An 18,538-nucleotide genomic window follows, 5' to 3' on the forward strand; every position below is an offset into this window, starting at 1 on the left:
TTTCTTTTTTGGATTTATTGCCTTTTGGTTGGAACTCAACTAGATTTATTTAAGTAGTTTTGCACTCGTGTAGTTGTAAACTCAAAGCACAACACATCATTGCATAAATAAAGAGAAATAGGTGAAGTACTTTTCTGAGAATAAAGTACTTTTGAAAGTGAAGGACTCCAGCATTGCAACATCAGAAAATTCAATGCACTGTATTTCAATGGCAATGAGACCTGTATTGATATCTTTTGATACTCTGATCATTACAAACATCCTACTTTTGTACCAATATAAATGTAATATTTTTCAGCAGTGGATTTCATTCTGCTCCTTTAGGTTTATAGGAGCATTATTGTATCTGTGCACTGAAGTTACATTCTTCTCTTGAAAGTAATTCATGTTAGTGTTTGCATTAAATGCTTACTCTCCTCAAACTGCATACAGAAAGCATAGAGTCCTTATCTTTATAATATTACTGATGTCCTCAGATGTGGCTGGCACATCTTTTGGAGATTTTTGTGGTTTGACTATTTCTTTACTGAACAACATCATATTAGTCGGTCAAAAGGTAATTATTACAAGATAATATCAGCTATAGACCGATAGCAAATACCTAAAACGTAGAGATAAAAATAAGGTCCTAATACAAATAATATTCTCATATATGTTTCTGAATTCCCATGCACAATATGGATGCAAGCTCAGTGCCTGAGCTTGAAATAAAGACTATACAGGGCTAGTAAATGCAAATATATTACTCAGAAATATGCACCATTTCTCCCTCACATGAAAAATCCCATCACTTGTGTGATGTACTCAAGATGTTAAGAAGCTATTAACTCCTTATGTGGTATTTATTCTTCTCTAATTATATGAGTTTTATTTCTGTAATGATGTTTTTCTTTCCCTATTTTTTTTATTTAGCAACAGCGGAAAAGGACTCAGGTGATTACTATTTGTGTGCATGTCTGCATGTATTACAGATGTAGTGTGTTGTGTCTGTTGTTAATATTTTTCTTGATTTGAGCAATACCAAGATACTGATCAGAACATTTGTGAATATTAAAATTAATTTTGGTGTAGTTTAGTTCATGTATTTACACTGATACTTAATTATCATGTACCTATTTATTAGCAGTTTAGCTTTCTGTTTTGGAATATGATGAAGTTGTATTTTCTGTGAAAAGGGTATAACTAAATGATGCAGAAAAGTTTAATTTTGTTAAATTCAAAAACAGTTTGTTTATTTAGAGAAAAGTAATTTCATAGTCCTCTGCAAAAATTGTATGTTTTGAAACAGAATTTCTCAATTTATTAATGAAGATATTGCTACGAAAACTGATTTTGTAAAACTGGTTTTACATTTCTCTGATATGGCTTTGTTTAGTGATACATTTCTTTTTCTAGGTATAGCTGAGGGTTACATGGAAGGTAGCTCCTTTTTTTCCTAATTTCATGATGATATGGTGTATATTCTCCAATCATACAGGAAGGGAGTTTTGAGTTCTTATATCCCAATATTTGAAAGTCATCATACAAAGAGCACAGCTGAAGTAGTATTTGCAGCTGAGTAAAACTGGATGCATAGAAATATGAGGGATTGTGCATATCTGGACTGTGAAATAGAGCTGTGCACTGCTTTGTCTTACCTGACATACATACCCAAATAAAGATTGATTGTGGTGCATTTTGGGGTTTCGCCAACAATATCAAACACAGTTATGGGAAGGGGCATCGATCTGGTAGTACTCTCGTGATGAACTAATTTTCCATCTGGAAAGACAGACTGGTGTGATGATAACAAAGTTGCATGAAGGTAGTTCAAAGAGAAGCTGCTTGTAGATGAGGGGCTTGAAAATTATTAGCAAATTATTGAGACTACTTTTTTTAACAACTATGTCCATAACTGAAGTAAAAAAATTCCACTGATTTCCAAGACTTCCACCGTTTTTTGTTTAAAAGCTTTATATGCTCTGTAAATGGGAGATCTTTTGGAATTTTTAAAGAAGAGAGCAGGCAGTGCACTGGTGGAATGGATATTCATGCCACAGTCAGTTAGGGTGGGTTGGGGGGAGCCCGCATTGCTCAGATGATCTGCTGACCCCTCCCATCAACAGGAGAGGTTCCTTAGGCAGGGGACTCTGAGTGCTCTGAAGGTCCTTCAGCAACTTCTCTGTGCAAGGACAATCTCACAGCATCAAATAAATACAAAACACCCCAAAAACAGTTTCCCTTCTATGTTAAATACCTAAAGCTAGATAGCACAAATATTCAGTTTCATATTTTGATGCCTGTAGGTATTAAAGAGAATATCTCTTGAAATGAGAAATTCCGAGACAATTAATTGAAGTTAATTGAAAATTATTTGGCAAATTGTAGAGATTTTTTCCTTTCACCTTGGCACTCCAAAACCTCACCTGTGCACTTTGATATAATGTATACACTTTTATGCAATGCACACACTTTTATACAATATCACAGTATCACCTGAAGTACCAATCTTCCTTGTTAATCTCCCTGTTTTTCTCAGGGTCTTTATTTGGGAAGCCCAAAACCATTAAGCATCGATGACATAGTACCGACACGTAAATAATTAAATAAATAAACAAATAAATTGCTGTACCTGATTTTAAATATTTCACATTAGGTTTCTCCATGCTTTGAAAGAAACCATAGCCCTTCTCAACACAGGATAGCAAAGTTGTCCCTTAAGTGACCTGGCAAATAACTAGATTAGAGAATGGATGAGAGGAAAGTGTATCACATATAAGGAGTAAGTTCACTCCCTGGGTTAGCTGAAGCAAGAGGTTTATAGGCTGCATTTATAATTCAGCCGCTTAATTAAATACCAGTTCTGACTAAAAATTAATCAAAAACTGAAAATTAATCAAAAACTCAGAAAAAAATCATTCTATTGAAAGGAGTAGATAGACTGTATCCCCTGGAATTTTCTGAAGCATTGAGCATATTTCTCTGATGCAAAAGACAAAACCACTGAGATGAATCCCAATACATTTTAGGGCCAGATCCTACTCCTGTTGTTGCCTCTACCTGGACTCGTACAGATTTCATAATGAATTTGATGTACAATATGCTTAGCCCTAATACCATATATTGTACTTTTGTGGAAAATGAGAAAAACTATGTCTAGATAACTGTTATTTACCTTTTAGCTTGTGCACTATATACTGATAATTAAGCTTGAATTTCAGGAGTGTCCTTGTTAGGTAATACAGAGGTGAATATGCAAATTCTTCTTGTTGTGAGAACCCTTTCTTGGCAGTGTGGTTGCCAGGTTCCCAGGTCTATTCCCCAAGTGCTCTCATTTTCACAGTCTCAGCTGAACAAGACTCTGAATGTTTTCCCAAAGACAGTGGTTACTTTCTTAATGGCAAACATGGTGGCATAAGCAGCACTTCCATCAAAAATATTTGTTTACAGTCAGGATGACATTTTATTGAGCATCCCTCATCATTGGACTGTTATGAATATAGAATAGATTTTAACAAAAATTACATTTGCCATGAAAATTATACAGGGTTCAGCATGTCACTCTTTATTACATGTACAGCTGAATTTCTCATGGAGTAGCTAATCTGCTCAGTCAGAGTAATTACCATTATGAAGAGAATAGCAGGAAACCTACTATTACAATTTTGAACTATATCTAAGAACTCTTAAATAGTGTCCTGGTAGTTTGCAGCAGGGGTTTATAATTTGTCAAGGACATGAATCACAGCATCAATACATGAAAATCTCTTTTTAAGTATGACCCATTTTCATTTCAGTATATACTGCCTTTGAGATTTCAGTACCTGAAAGTACTTTTTAAATAGTTTTTTGTATGGCATGTATTCCTGTCTTATTCAGTATTTAACTTATATTAACTCTTCCTATAGATAATGTTGAACATAAATGGACCTGCCAGATTCTGAGGCCAGAGACAAATAGCATTCTTGACATGCATTTTGCACACTTCCTGTGAAGAGCCTATAGAAATTTGCATGGCTCCATCACCTGTTTTCTGTCCCTCAAAAAAGATGGCCTTCCTTAAACAGACTTCTTATTTTTTACTTATGTTTAATACACATCCATACACACAGAGTAATAAAATGCATTATTCGTTCCTTCTCATAAATGAATGGTTTTGCCTCTGAAATTTATTAGGAATCTGAATGGCTGAGGACTAATTAATTCTGCTATTGCTGCTGTTATTGCCTGAGAAAAGACAGAAACTTGCCCACAAATGCACCTTTCAGCACAGGGGCATTCCTTGGCCGTGCAGATATAAAAGGGATTAAAGTGGTAAATATCTGTAAAGCAAACAGGGCAGTATTTATCATTGTCCATGGATATTAATTTCTGAAGCAATAGACAGATTGTAAACATTTGAATTATAAGTTCAGTTGTCTTTTAACTCGCTATTTTTAAAATTCTGTAGTAACTCAGTATGCTGGGCTCCTTCTGCCAAGCAGTTTGAATAAAAGGAGTAAGAATAAATTCCATTAAAATTGGAGCAAATAGTTACTCTGAAGTGTACAATTGTTCAAAGACAAATCAGTTGTGATGCCAAAATTTGTTTCTATCAGAAAGACTGCCAAAGGCCGAATAAATGTTAACTCCATACAAGAGAAGGTCAGGAGAAACTCAGAAGTTTGCTGGGGTTTAAGACATCAATCATTAACATACTCATTACATACAAGTTTCTAAAGGAAGGGTAGTATGTAAATGCCCTCAAGGCTCAGAAGGATCTGTCTGGCTTAAAAAAGAAAACACTACAAACATTATTGAAGCTGAGAAGGCAAGTGAAGAGAGTCATTGTACGTGGAGAGGACTTGATTTAAGCTCTCCATGCATGTTCATTTCACTGAACAAACAGAAGTGGGTTGCACAGCAGCATAGCACCTTCTTGGTCTCTGTTGTACAACTAAATGGAAATGAGGACATGGGCAAACATCCCTCATTTCAGTTTTGGACCTGTAAAATAATCCCCAGTCTGGATCCTGATACTCCTTTGTAAACATACCCACATCCTCCTTTAAGAGTAGGGCTGAGTCTGCCTTTGTCACTGTGCTTCCCTTTTCAGTCCCCTGCTTCACCCACAGGAAGGTCATTTCAAGTCCTATTATCTATACAGGTGTATCATCACCTTACAGTTAAATTAGTTCCCAAAATTAAGCATGACAACCTCCTCCTGTATCCCAAATGAGGGAGGCATAGTTCCATCTTTCATTAGCATTTCATCATCTTCAGTTCCTCCATGCCCTATGATGCATTTTTAGACAAGAGTTTAGTACTCATGCAACCTAGGCTTTCATCACCTTGTCTCAGAGTAGCTGCCTGTTCTTCATTTCTATCATTTCAGGAGTCTTTCTCTATTAAAGTTTGAATTCCATCTTCTTGAACATTGGTGACAGGAAGTGTGCAAAGTCATCCCCATTAGATGCCTTGCACAGTATTAGCAGTGCTGTTATAGCAGAAACATTTTATCTAATATAGGAAGAGTCTGATGTCTGTATCATGCTTGTGTCACACAACCCTTCTGTGAAAAGCTAATTCAACCCAGTCTTAGAGTTTTGATCATTTTGAGTTGACATTTTCCCAGTTTATAGGAATTTTTATTGCTGTTCATGTGTCAAAATATATTGTCCCTTCTTTAACTCTTGAAGGTATTTTGAAATGTTTCTCCCTCCCATTCTTTGGAATTGCCAAATTCTTGTTGTTGCATCTTTCTATTTCCCATGTTTTACATATTGTCATTGTGCTTCTAATATTTATTCTAAAGTCCCTGGTGAAAATATTAAGGAAGCTTAGATGAATCTTCAAGAAATCTCTCAAGAATCCTTTTCTTGCACTTTCTCAGCACTGCTTATTCCCTTTCACTTGAGGCATCTTCTTTATATCCCACATAGTTTCTTTTTTTAGTCCTCACTTTCTTCAGCTTAACTGGTAGTTTTCCCATGAGGCACAGTATCAAATGCTTCATTAAAGTCAGAATAAATAAGATCTACTGAATTTCTTTTTATACAAAAATATCCTGTCTAAAAATGCACAAGTCTAGTTCAACCCACCTTTGCAAATCTGTGTTATATTTTATTTTATTTTCTGTTCATTTTATGTCCTCAATTAGTAATTTTTTCAAATTTTGTTTCAGTTAATAATTTTCAACATCTCTTTTCCCTTCCACTTGCCTGCCAGCATTAGATTTTTTGTTTCATTTTTCAGTAAGGCTCCAAAATTTAGAATCTTAAAATACTCTGGTTTTTTTTTTAAATACTTTTTACTAAGTCTGCATTTTCAAGTGCCAGTTTTCTCTCCATCTGATAGGTGAGTTATTAATCTATCCAGTTCTCTTTATTCATGGAGCCTTGCAGTTTGGCATGTTTGTTAGCTCTGAGTTTTATTCTACAGTATCAGGAAGTGCTGAGAAAATTAGTTCTTTCCCCCTTTGAAGTGAAATTAGAAGTGAGAAAAAGAAGGAAAATACCAACTGCTTATATCTGTGTTGCCAAAATCAGAATACAAAAAAATCTTCTGTTAAATGCTTTGATGATCAGCTGGCAAAAAAAGAGATTTTTCTTCTGCTTTTACCTTTTTGATTTTGTTGTTTTTATGCTTTTCAATGAGCCAAGATTCCCTTTAGAAAATAAAACAAAACAAAACAAAAACATGTGATTGCCTCATGAAGGTAATAACATTCAATACTATGATAAATTTTAAAAACCAGGAAATATTGGAGCATGACACACTTAATAAAATGGTAGGTCATGGAGTAGGAGATGTGTACTCTAACTTTTTACCAATCTCACTGTCTTTCTGTATTTAGCTAATAATGGTAATTAATTCTAATTTTTTTCCCCTAGGATTTAAAATGCTGTTGAAATCATAGAAAGCAATTATGGAATGACTGGTTTCAGCTTCATAATTAAAGCTAAATTCCACTATTTGTATAAGGCTGGATTTCGTTTCTAATGTGAAAAATATAGAATGTCCTTCCAGATCTACCTCCTTACTTTTTCATGCACAGAATTAATCCTGTGAGAAATTGCACAAAAATTTAGCACAGCGAAATCTAAATTATTTGTGGGTCGATTATACCAGTTTTGGGTTAACTCTTCAGAGTCAGTTCAGGTCTGGTAGCAAACTAGCTTCAAGCAATCTTGCAGGTTTCACATGTTAAAAAGACCAAATGAATGGGCCCTGCTGGAGCAGAGTTGGCTCCATAAAGCTCAAATTATGCTCTGTCTGTATTGTCCTGCTTTACTGTAAGCCCACTGAGGCTGTGAATTTGGGAGCTTCTCAGCATACTTGCCTTTTTTCCAAGACCTCTGGCTGGAGATGGGTTGGCTTTCCTGAGACACTGGTTCTGGACATGCTTGTTGGAAGAAAAGGGGGAAGGATGAAATACGAGGCAGGGAAAACCAGTAAGGGATGTATGCTGTGTCACTGAGGGGGAGACTGGCAGGCCAGAGTCAGGAGTCTCCTTGTTGCATTTTATTCATAACCAAGGAAAAAAATGCCTCTCTAATGAGCAGATTCCTGTGTGCAGCAAATGTCAATGAGAAATTAATCACACATGTTTAACAGCTTACATGCTGGGGAGAAAATGAGAGAGGTGAATTGTGCATTTGTCTTCAAGGATGTCTTCAACTCTCTTGTGGGAAGAAAGCTTAAGGTAGATTTTAGACACACTGTTGTTAGGTTTTAAACATCCTGATTGTCTCAAAAAGGAGGACTGGGGAGAAGTTCCCTGACCTGTGTGATGCAGAAGGTGAGACTGGATGATCTGACAGTCCCTCGTGGCCCGAGGCTCCGTTGGTTCATGAAGCAGTCACTTTTTCATTTCAGTAGTGCTTCACTCGGTTAACTTAGCTCATTTAACAATATTGCTCGGTACCTGTGTGACTCACTGGTAATGTGTACTTGAGAAAGCATCCATTATTTGCAAAGCCTGGTTTGCTTTTTCATTTTGGCAGGATGTGAAGCTGGAAACAGATGATTGATGGCTTTTTCTGTTTATTTTCTAAAAGATGTCAAGCAGCATATTTACTGACTTGACTCCTGGTGCAACTTGTTAGTTTGAACAGTGTAAACACATCTTAACAACCTTTAGTAATTGTGGGAAGAAAGACATCATGAATATAATGAAAACTGACAGCGCTGATTTCCATTCCTGTAATTCCTTTATGCTTACAAAGACAAGCACAGTATTTGGCTCAGGTGTTTTGAAGGGTCTAAAACTTCCAAATAAGAATTTATTGCTACTCATATTTCATATACACTACTTACTTGGCTAAAAAAAATTTTTCTTTATTTCTCAAATTACTTCATAGCCCCTTATGTATATACACATGTAACTGGTGGATATCTATAAGATATATTCCCTAGAATTTGAAAGCTGTTTAGTTACAGAGAAAATGGCTAGGTGGTGTGGTAACTTACATATGGAAAAGGAGGCTGAAGTGAAGTGAAGTTGAAGGCATGAAGGCATGAAGCTGAAGTTGAAGGCATGAAGCTGAAGTGAAATGTAGGGAAGTCTGTATTGTGCAAAAGAAATAGCATGTACTGATTTATTCTGTGAATTAGTAAACCAAAAAAAAAAAATTAGAGAGATTTGTCCAAGGATACAGACTGAGTACAATTCTCTGCCACCTTTTCTTAAGAGCTATCTTCTAAGAAAATAATGATTTTTAAAATATTGTGAAAAGCTAGAAACATTAAGGGTAATTTGCAGATATTTAGCTAGTGATAAATAGTTTCAGTGTAAACTAGTAAATAGCATGGTGAGTTTTATGGAAACATGAAATTGGAATTGATTCAGTCTAGTATAGCCTAGATTTTTAGTCATTCCTGCCATGAAACGTCAATTGGAAAACTGCCATACTCAACATAAAGGTGTATTTACAGTTTTCATACTCTTTTCCCTCCTAAACATGCTAATCCTATTGAAAAAAACTGTTCCTGAACATTAGTCCCACAATGACTGAAAACTTTAAAATGTGTAGTTTAAATCATTTGTCATGACTGTTCTATTCTGCCAGCATCATGCCTATTCAAAGGTAGCTCCTGTCTTTCCCAAGTGTTTCCACTTCGGGAACATTGAATTCCTACCTTGCCTGTGTGAGAACATTTCTGATCCTCACTTTCATCCTTCATTTTATTAGGCTTATGATGCCTTTCAGACTAACACAACAACAACAACAACAACAAAATACTGGTTTCCTCTTCTGATCAAAATCCATCACTTCAGCACAGATGACCAGAACTGTATTTCCTTAATGCCTTGTTCAATGTAATTGGTGCTTGCCCGAGACCATATTTCTCTTCACTGTGATCTTATCACAGTGGAGAAGCAAGATAATCTCACAGTTAGGTGGTAAATCTCTTTTCTCCTGCTCTCCCTAGTGATAATGATATCTGTTCAACAGCCATTTTTAGGCCATCTTGAGCTAATTGCAAGTGTGGAATAAGTGAATTTATTCCAGAGCAAAAATGCAACATGAGATTCATATCATAGAATTCATAACATAACATAACATTCATAACGTAACATTCATTCATAACATAGAATTACTTTCTTAATAATGTAGAGGAGCCCTTACAGGATAGAATTTCTGAATATTTTACAGCTTATTTAGTTTCATTAGGAATGTATGCAATTATGCATGCAATTATTTTGTTTACTTGGTAAGTGGTGAGGTAATGAAGATCAGGCTGAGTTTGCAATAAAATGAGTTGTTTATGCTGAAATCAGATGTTCCAGTCGTGCTCTCTATTAATATCACTGGTTTATTCCTAAGACTCATTAACATCAGTGACACTGCTAGTGATGTATATTATCTGTATGAATTGCACTTGCTATGTGTTCAGGGAGGGGAGGACACTGACCACTAGAAGAAAGAGCAATTTCAGTCCAGGATAAATGTAGAAACCACTGGTTTAGTCTGAATCCAATAGTAGTTTTATAATATAAAACCTAAATAGGCACTTGGCTGATCCTTGCTAATCTCTCTTGACTCAATATGTTTCTTGTTACATTCATATAATCATTATATGGTATAAGAATTGTAAAGGCAATACAGTGCAGTATTAAAAACAGTGATGTTGGCATTATGAATGTATTTTTGTGCCTTGTGTGTGCTTTGTGCTTGACCCAGGTTCCTACACTAACTCTTTCTTGAGTTAAATTCTGGTTTTAGAAAAAAAAATATTTCAACATATCTGGTTATGTGGTCTCTTCTAGTAAGATTTGAAAAAATTCTTTGTAGTTGCTTCAATAACTAGTTTTCCTGCTTGGTTTTTGCATGAAAACAATGTGGGGTATTAGTCACTTTGAAGTAGGTGTTTGCTGGAGATTCTAATCCAGTGTTTCTTCAAAATTGCATCAAAGCTCTATATTTCATTGCTGTAATATGCATTAATGTGTTAGTGCTGGAGAACTGGACAAGGTCACTTGCCTTTAAAATGTCTGCAATGTTGCTTTGACTTGCTAGAAATGTCAAGTGTTAAAAATATTTATTGCATGCAGATTGATATTCTTACTAAGACCAAGGAGATTATGTGAATTGTTTCATTAATCTGCTAATGGTCTATGTAATGATGAATGCTAAGTGGGAAGGAAATGTCACAGAATTTTCTGCAAATGCAGATGTGTATTGACATGATTTGCTATCCATGTGATACATAAACTTGCACGAAAAATGAGAAAATAGAATTCCTGAAATCCACTTTATCTTGTTATCAGCTTTATGAGTTCTCTGCAAACCTGGTTAATGTGACCATACATTTGTGCTTAGCAACAAGAACTTTTTTAAGTAAACAAGCTCTAATAGCTAATACTGAAGTTATCCCTTACGATGCAGATTATGTAGTCAGAAAAGTTACTTTTACTGACTAAAATGTTTGTAAAAAATTCTGTTGGACTCTTCCCTTATCTCCTGTGATTCTTCCTGAAATATAGTGCTATGATTTTTTTAATTGCAAGCTAATTGTTGTTTAATTTTCCTGTAAGTATTTTAGTTACATTTGGTTTACCTTTGTTGTTTCCTTTCTTTTTGAAGTCTTCTGGGTAGAGTAAGTGAGCTTCATGTAATTTGTAACTTTTGCATTTGTACTTCTTCTAGGTGGAATTTTTAGTAGGTTTGTGTTAATTCTGTTATAAGATCCTTATTTCATAATGCTATTTTTCACTATGGTATTGAAAAGTATTCAGATTCGCCTTTACTGATGAACAGCAGGTAGAAAATTAGTTATTTGAATAATTAATTACTAGAAATTAGTTGTATGAATTATTTTGGTTTGCACATTCTTATTTTTACATATATATCTAAAATGGAATGTCTTCTTTTGTTTAAGCATTTGGAATTTTTGCTGCAAAAGGTATGAATTTTGCTGATGACAGTAATGATTCAGCTGGTGAGAAGACATTGTACTGATAATAACAAAAAAGGTCTCCACTATCTGCTGTCTTTGTTTATATGGCCTTGAAGAGAAAAAGAACTTCTCTATTGCAAAAGTTGAGCATCTAATACACTGATGCACCTGTTATTTCTCACATCTTAAATCAGATAATGTTTACAGTGACCACTGATGCTCTTGTGAATTATTTTCTCTTTTTAGTAATCTGGACATTCAGCTCTGTTTATGGGCATTAAATCATTATCCTTAACACTTGAAATTTCTTTTGCTTTAGAAACTTGTCAGTTTGCAGCATTCCCATTAGTTTCTGACATAATTTTCTCTTACTGTAAATAATATTTGTAACTTAAACAATTTTGGTTTACATTTTATATTCATATAGAGACTATGAATCAAGCAACACCTGCAAGAAAACTGGAAGAGGTTCTTCACCTTGCAGAACTCTGTATTGAAGTATTGCAGCAAAATGAAGAGCATCATTCAGAGGTGAGGCTGTAATTGCATTTGCTGCAGAGAATGGTTTGTTCCTGGATTTTTGCTCCTCTGATGTGAAGCAAGTCTGTCAAGAAACATTTTAGTTTTCCTTCCTGACATATGTTTAAGGCAGTTCACATTTACAGAGGAATAAGGCTTGAAGCTTATGTAAAGTGAAGTGAAATAAAACTCTACTTCAATTCACTTGAATGAACTGTAGGTTTAGAAGTGAAAATTAAAGAGCATAAAAAAGAGAAAGCATCTTTGTGCTGGAGGTGCTGAAATGGTATGGAAAACATTCATAGCCTTATACAGTTTTTCCTTCCAACTTTTCACCTGATGTTCAAAATAGAAAGAAAATATAACTGAATGCTAGTTTTCATTATGCTGTATAGATCTAATTATGTGTAAGAAAATAATTATAAGTATAATAATCTCATTCCCATTGCTCTTCTGTTGATTGGAAAAGTATGCTCTTAAACTTGTGCTTTTTAAAATGGCATTGTAAGGTAGAAGAAATGAAATAAAACAATTTTATGTTTCTTACTTTCACATCTTTTCTTCATAATACAGAAACCACAACAGCTAGAATTCTAGCACCTCTTATGTCAAGGAATTACAAAACTTAACTTGCCCGGAAACACTTGTATATATTATTGAAATTTAATTAATAAATACAGTTTTCTAAGGTTCAGGAAATTGTTTTTAAAATGTTCTCAAAAAACTCAATAAATATTTTTTTTAAATATACAAATGGATAAACATTATCTAGTATATATAGTTATAAAATATGATCATTCAAAACATCTGGTTTTAGATCACACTATGGAATCTGGTTTTTAGCTTACATCTGTCATGTGTGAACTTGTTATAGATGTTTTATCATATACTGAAGAAACATCTGTTTTGCTGATTTGAAATTAATTCACTGGAGGTCCTGTTCTACACTACTGTTGCCACTGTGTCACAGTGTAATGATTACTTAATAAAATGTATATATTGTGGTCTTTGTCTTTTGAGGACCTGCACGACTGCAAGAAAATTGGACTTCTGTGGAAAAGAACACAGAAACAAAAGCCAGATCAAATAAACATATATGATTCAGCATCTCTGTTCAAAGATTGCATTCCATACTACTTACTTGCAGTCAGAGGTGTGGTGTTTTTCAGAAGGATAAGTATATTGCATGTGCCTTCAGAAAAATTTATTCAGCAAAAGTTTGCAATCTAATCTAAGGTACCTTGAAAAGAAAAAAGATAATGCTAAGGTTATTTTCTCTTTCCTTCATTCATGTAATACATGTTCAATTTCACTGAAATTTATAGGGCATACAGAATTTCAGTATTAAAGTATATCTGAGAAAAAGATTGCTAAATTATACATTCCCTACTCAAAACTGAATATTAAGTATGGAGACTTCACATCATAATGTTATGCAAATGTTCAGTGTTTGATGCTACAGTTAACAAAAAGGATCAGTAATCTGTAAAATAATAGATCACATTTTTAACACTAGATTTTTTTTTTCTTTTTTTTTAATTCATAATATTTACAAATTTCGGGGATTCCCAAAGGGAAGAGAGGTATGTGATTCCTGATGAACTAAGCATTGTTTTGCTCTGCTCATAGCATGGAACTGTGCATTGAACATGTAGCATAAAATGTTTTGATGATTTCTGGTGTTGCATAGCCACATCTATGTGCCTTCTAGAATCTAAGAACTCCATTCTTCCTTTAATGCAGGCAATGTTTCTGTTCTCCAAGAATGTGTGTCACCAATTGCTAATTGCTTTTAGCCTATTATTATCCATAGCAACTTTGCTGTTACATTTAGCTTTAACTTTTTTTTTTCTATTCTTCTCTCTTGCTGCTCAAGTAATAATGCATAGCTCTTGAGAGAGAGTCAGAAGAATTTCTGTCTGGGTTCGAAGTGTCATTTACAACAACAAAGAAAATGGAGAGAAAATGTGCTCATTTTTGAGTTTTGGATTTGTTTTGTTTTGAAATTTTGGCAATATTTTCTGAAAAGAGTTTTGTTTGCTTAGAAGGTCCCCTGCCGGTGCCAATACACATTTTTTATTTTCGTGTAGTTATTTTCTAGAGTAAGGAGCCTGTTCCTTTAATTAACTCCTACTTAAACAGGTTCATTAATAAGAAATTTCTTCCAGTTTGATGAAACTGAATGACTCCACTTCAAACTCTTTCCAAAGTTTTTGAAGCCTCATCTCTCCTCCTCACTGTGGTGCCAGTTGTCATCCTTCAGTCCTACCACTGGAGCACACAAAGTACTTTTCACTAATAGCAGGAGATGCTCAGCATTTCTCTAAAACTTTTGCCAATTCATCATTTCTCCATTTGCCCCGTGTCAGAAAGAACTACGGGCAGTCATCAGAAAGTCCATGATGCAAAAACACATTTGTAGACCACTTTACAGAAGTTGTCCTTTATTTTATGCCTTTCAGACTTGACCACATAAGACCACACCACCCAGGGCCTGCATTTCATAAATGCAAGTGAAGATTTATCTGAATTTATTTGAAGCTGGTGGGACTCAGTTCTTGTGCAGATCAAGCTACATATATTCCATGCTGACAACTCAAAAATATTCAAAATTATATATTCAAAATGAATGGCAGAAGTTTGACAGCAATGACATCTTCCCGTGTTGCATGTGTAGGCATTGCTCACTGTGATATGTTCTTATAAACCCTGAGTAAAACACTCCTTAGCAGGAGTTCATCCTGTTTCATAAACTCCCTCCACCTTCATCTTTAACTCCAGGATCACAGAGCTCCCCTGATCCAATGCTCAGCTCCAATACTGGCATTTTAAAGCCTAGGTTTATGTGCTGGTAAAAAGGTACAATAGTTATATGTCTTTAATGAAGAACTGGATTTACTTGCTGATAATATTTTTCACAGATTTCTTCTCTTCTTTAAGGATTGCCTAAGAATATAAATTTTTGACAGAGAAAACAGTTCCAACATGTTAAGTTACTGAAAATGAGTATAGATATTAGTGAACTGCTAAAGATTTATAGCATTTGCACAAGGAAAACTGGATGTCCTCCTCAGAAGAAGCTGACACCTTTAAGGCAAAAATAGGAATTAAAATAACTCTCTAGCTGTTAAAAAAACCCCTCTGACTTCAAGGAATATAATTTTAAAATAAACCATCCTTTTTGATTACCAAATGAATGTAAAATGTATTCATAAAGATTTATTTTAAAAATAAATTCATCTGCTCTAGAATTTAATGAAATAAAAAGAAACATATACAGTCATTTTTTCAAGACTAAGGCCTTCACGCTTTTCTTTGCTCTCTGGAAAAAAAAGGCATTTATACTCTCCTTTTTGATTTTTTTGGTGTTATATTTTTATTCTGATCATATCACCTTGCTCACAATAATCTGTTTGATTTCTTCCTTTTTTTTGATGGAAAGTTTTATAAAATATTTTCACATTTTTCACTTGGCCCATTCTTCCTCCCCAAATGAGACAGGGCATGACGTGACATACTCAGATGTGTTCTGCCACAGACAGAGCACATCTCTTGGCTTTGGCTCATGTTTAGTAATTTTATTTTGTCATGTTTGCAGGCATTCTCTTGGTGGCCAGAACTGTTGGCTGAGCATGCAGAGAAGTTTTTGTCTCTGTATTCTGTTGACATGGATTCAGCACTTGAGGCACAGCCACAAGACTCCTGGGACAGCTTCCCACTTTTCCAGCTGCTGAATAATGCCCTCAGAAATGACAGTAAGATCTTAATTTTTTCACATACTGTTTGCATAAGATTTTTCAATGTACCCACACCTTAGAATGTGTTTCTAAACAGGATAATGCTCAAAATAAAAGTGACAGTGCCTGTTTTTATGATACATGTCCTGGTGTTCCATTTCTGCAAGCTGAGCAGTTTCTCTCTATCCTTGCACCATTTCACTCCTTATTCTGGCAGTGCATTAACCAGTTGGTATTCACAAATTAATCATTATTGAATCAATTATGTACAAGTAGTATAAGAGGTATTGATAGCTTGCATTTAATCTATATTGCTTAAATAAAGTTGTCATTTATATTTCCTTCTAAGCCTTCTAAACTTCTTTCACACTAGTTTTGCCTATAAAGGTATAGTAGTGTTGGCATGAATGGAATAAAATACACACAAAAAATGTTCTGTTTCGATCCTTTGTTGGGCAAACTGCAACTTCAGGAACTTACTAAAATCACTATGATGGCAATTGAAAAGGTTGCTGAAAAGGGTGCAGGAATTTTTCAATCCTGCTGCAGATCTCAGAAGGGCTGGGCTCCTGAAAGGTGGTTTATCCACTACTTTAAGTGGTGTCCAATCATCTAAAATCCAGATTAAAAATCTGAAGTCTGTATTCAAATGGGATATTCAGCCTATTATTCTACCATCATACCTTTTCAGTTAAGGAAGCACATCTCTAGTTGTGATGTTACATGCACTTAAAACAATTCTTTGGTTTCTGTAAACTGTGTATTTTAAAGTAGTCTTACAAGAAGGATTTGTGACACCAGTTTTAACTTTATTCTGGTGTCATTTGTGTTCCTCTGAGCTTTGGTTCCAACCTGAGAGAAGGGTCAGGAACAAAAGAGGGTTTTCCTCATATGCAAGAGTTTGCTAATAGACTGCTGATTTTTCTTTCTTTAAAAGATTAAATGGATAATAATGCTAAATTACTAGAATAGGCTTAATTAAGAAAGACATTTTATGAAAACTTCCATGTTAAAGCAACTATTACAAATATTGTAAGACTTTAACTGAAGGACATGAAACAACTGTTGTATGAAATATCACACCTGTATACCAATTTCAGTAATTCCCTAATGGTAATAGATATATTAAATGACAGTTTCTGGCAGGTGAAAACCATCTGGAAAATTACACACTTTTTTCAGAACTACTGGAAAGAAACCATGGAAATTAGTCACCTATTAATCAGTGGACATGTTACCAAGGGGCAAGTGACTGTTCTACCAAGAAGTGATTCCCAAGTGGAACATACCTCAGTGCTTACTCTTTAATTAACAGGCTTTTCACCTTTTAACTGCATTAAAAGCATTAGCAAGAGCTTCCCATGCTTATATAATAAATTTTACAGTCTTCCAAGGTAAAAGAAATAATTCTGACTTTACCCTAAGTGAAAATCTTTTCCTGAAAAGTATCACCCACATAAAAATAAATTTAGAAAAAAAATCTAAAAAAGGAAAAACTGGAATGTGGTCTCATGAGGATAAAAAGGCTAGTGTTAATAATTAACAGGGAGAGTGAAGTGGAGTAAATTAGCCATAATAGAGCCCACAGTGACTGGCAAAGTCACCTCTCATTATCAAAAAACTCATTAGGAAATGAAGAGGTGGAAATCCCACTGCGTTATTCTCACTCTCTGGCTATATCAGAGATTACTTTTCAGACTTCTTTCAAATGAAGAACAGTTAGGTCACCATATTGCATATTAGGTTAATCTTCACTGAAATTTGGTGGACTGACACCTGCATATTATTCTATCTTGAGAGCATTAAATGAGCTCTAAATCTTTGGTGCATCAATCAGTTTTCACATAAACCTGACATGAGACAACTCCTAACAATAAAGAAACAATCTTACATTTTACAGCATTAAAGAAAACTTGCATGTAAAACTATTTTTACAACTACATAACTAAAGTATAATAAAAACCCTCTGAGATAATGAAAATTCATATTCAAATAATTCTGAAGGTGCTATTTTACACGGTGTAAAAACATTGTACAAGACTCAAGGCGAACACTTCAAAATCAGCATTCAATTAAGAATAAGAAAAAATGCATTTTCCAATATGTTGTTTTATTTTTTATTAAGAGAGGGGAGGATGGGGAAGTCACCTTAAGACTCTCCATTTTTTCTGATCTTATTCCACAAGGAAGAGTACATCAGCGATTGCATTCCCATTTAGTCTAACTGAAAAACTTTAACAAATAGAGGGAGGGAGGAGGATGATCTTCCCATCTTGTAAAATATTTCAGCTGCTCTCTTGAGAGAACAGCTCTCATGAGAAAATTTAACTGCTAACATCTAACATCTCTCTGCTAACTACAAAAAGTGAATTAAAAAATTATATTCACTGCGGAGTTGAATAATAGATTGAAGATAAATTCCTTGTGTTTTTTCAAATTGTAAATATTTGAAAAAAAATCATAGCTGCTTTTATAGTATGCATTTTAATGATCTCCAGAGTTGCTATTGTCCACACACAATTATGCCTGACTCTGAAAAGCTTTGCAGATTGTACAGCAATAGCAACAACAATCTCTATAGGACAGCAAAATTTTTTTTTCAAAATTAGATATTCATAAAGGGAAGAAGAACATAGTTGTCTCAGGGTTGTATCTTACTTTCTGTAATGACTATGTTACTTTTCTTCCACAGAGCCTATACATTGTGTTTGAAGGGGCCTGCTTTAGAGGGCTATTTACATTCTGTAGTTGTTTAATTATTCAGATTCATCTGGTTTTTAGTGCCCAAAAGAGACAGGTATTAATTTCTCTTCATTTAATGTGGTGTGAGAGATATCTTTTAGTGGCATATGCCTAGTTAGATATTTTGCTTGTTATAGAGGTTTTCCAACTCTATTCAATATTCGGATAATTTTATTACC

The 18,538-nt window shown here is 34.5% G+C and overlaps 1 protein-coding gene across 2 annotated transcripts in view; it reads left to right on the forward strand.

Moving 5' to 3' along the window:
* The window catches only part of CADPS2 (calcium dependent secretion activator 2), a 284,523-nt gene that overhangs the window by 212,852 nt on the left and 53,133 nt on the right, over positions 1-18,538 (forward strand). For both annotated transcript variants that reach the window (XM_054514815.1, XM_054514814.1), the window contains exons 17-19: positions 913-933; positions 11,789-11,892; positions 15,479-15,635. In XM_054514815.1, coding sequence (XP_054370790.1) covers positions 913-933; positions 11,789-11,892; positions 15,479-15,635 — 282 coding nt within the window. The remainder of the gene's footprint in view (positions 1-912; positions 934-11,788; positions 11,893-15,478; positions 15,636-18,538) is intronic.

Source organism: Molothrus ater, chromosome 5 (genome assembly GCF_012460135.2).
Source record: "Molothrus ater isolate BHLD 08-10-18 breed brown headed cowbird chromosome 5, BPBGC_Mater_1.1, whole genome shotgun sequence".
NCBI lineage: Eukaryota > Metazoa > Chordata > Aves > Passeriformes > Icteridae > Molothrus > Molothrus ater.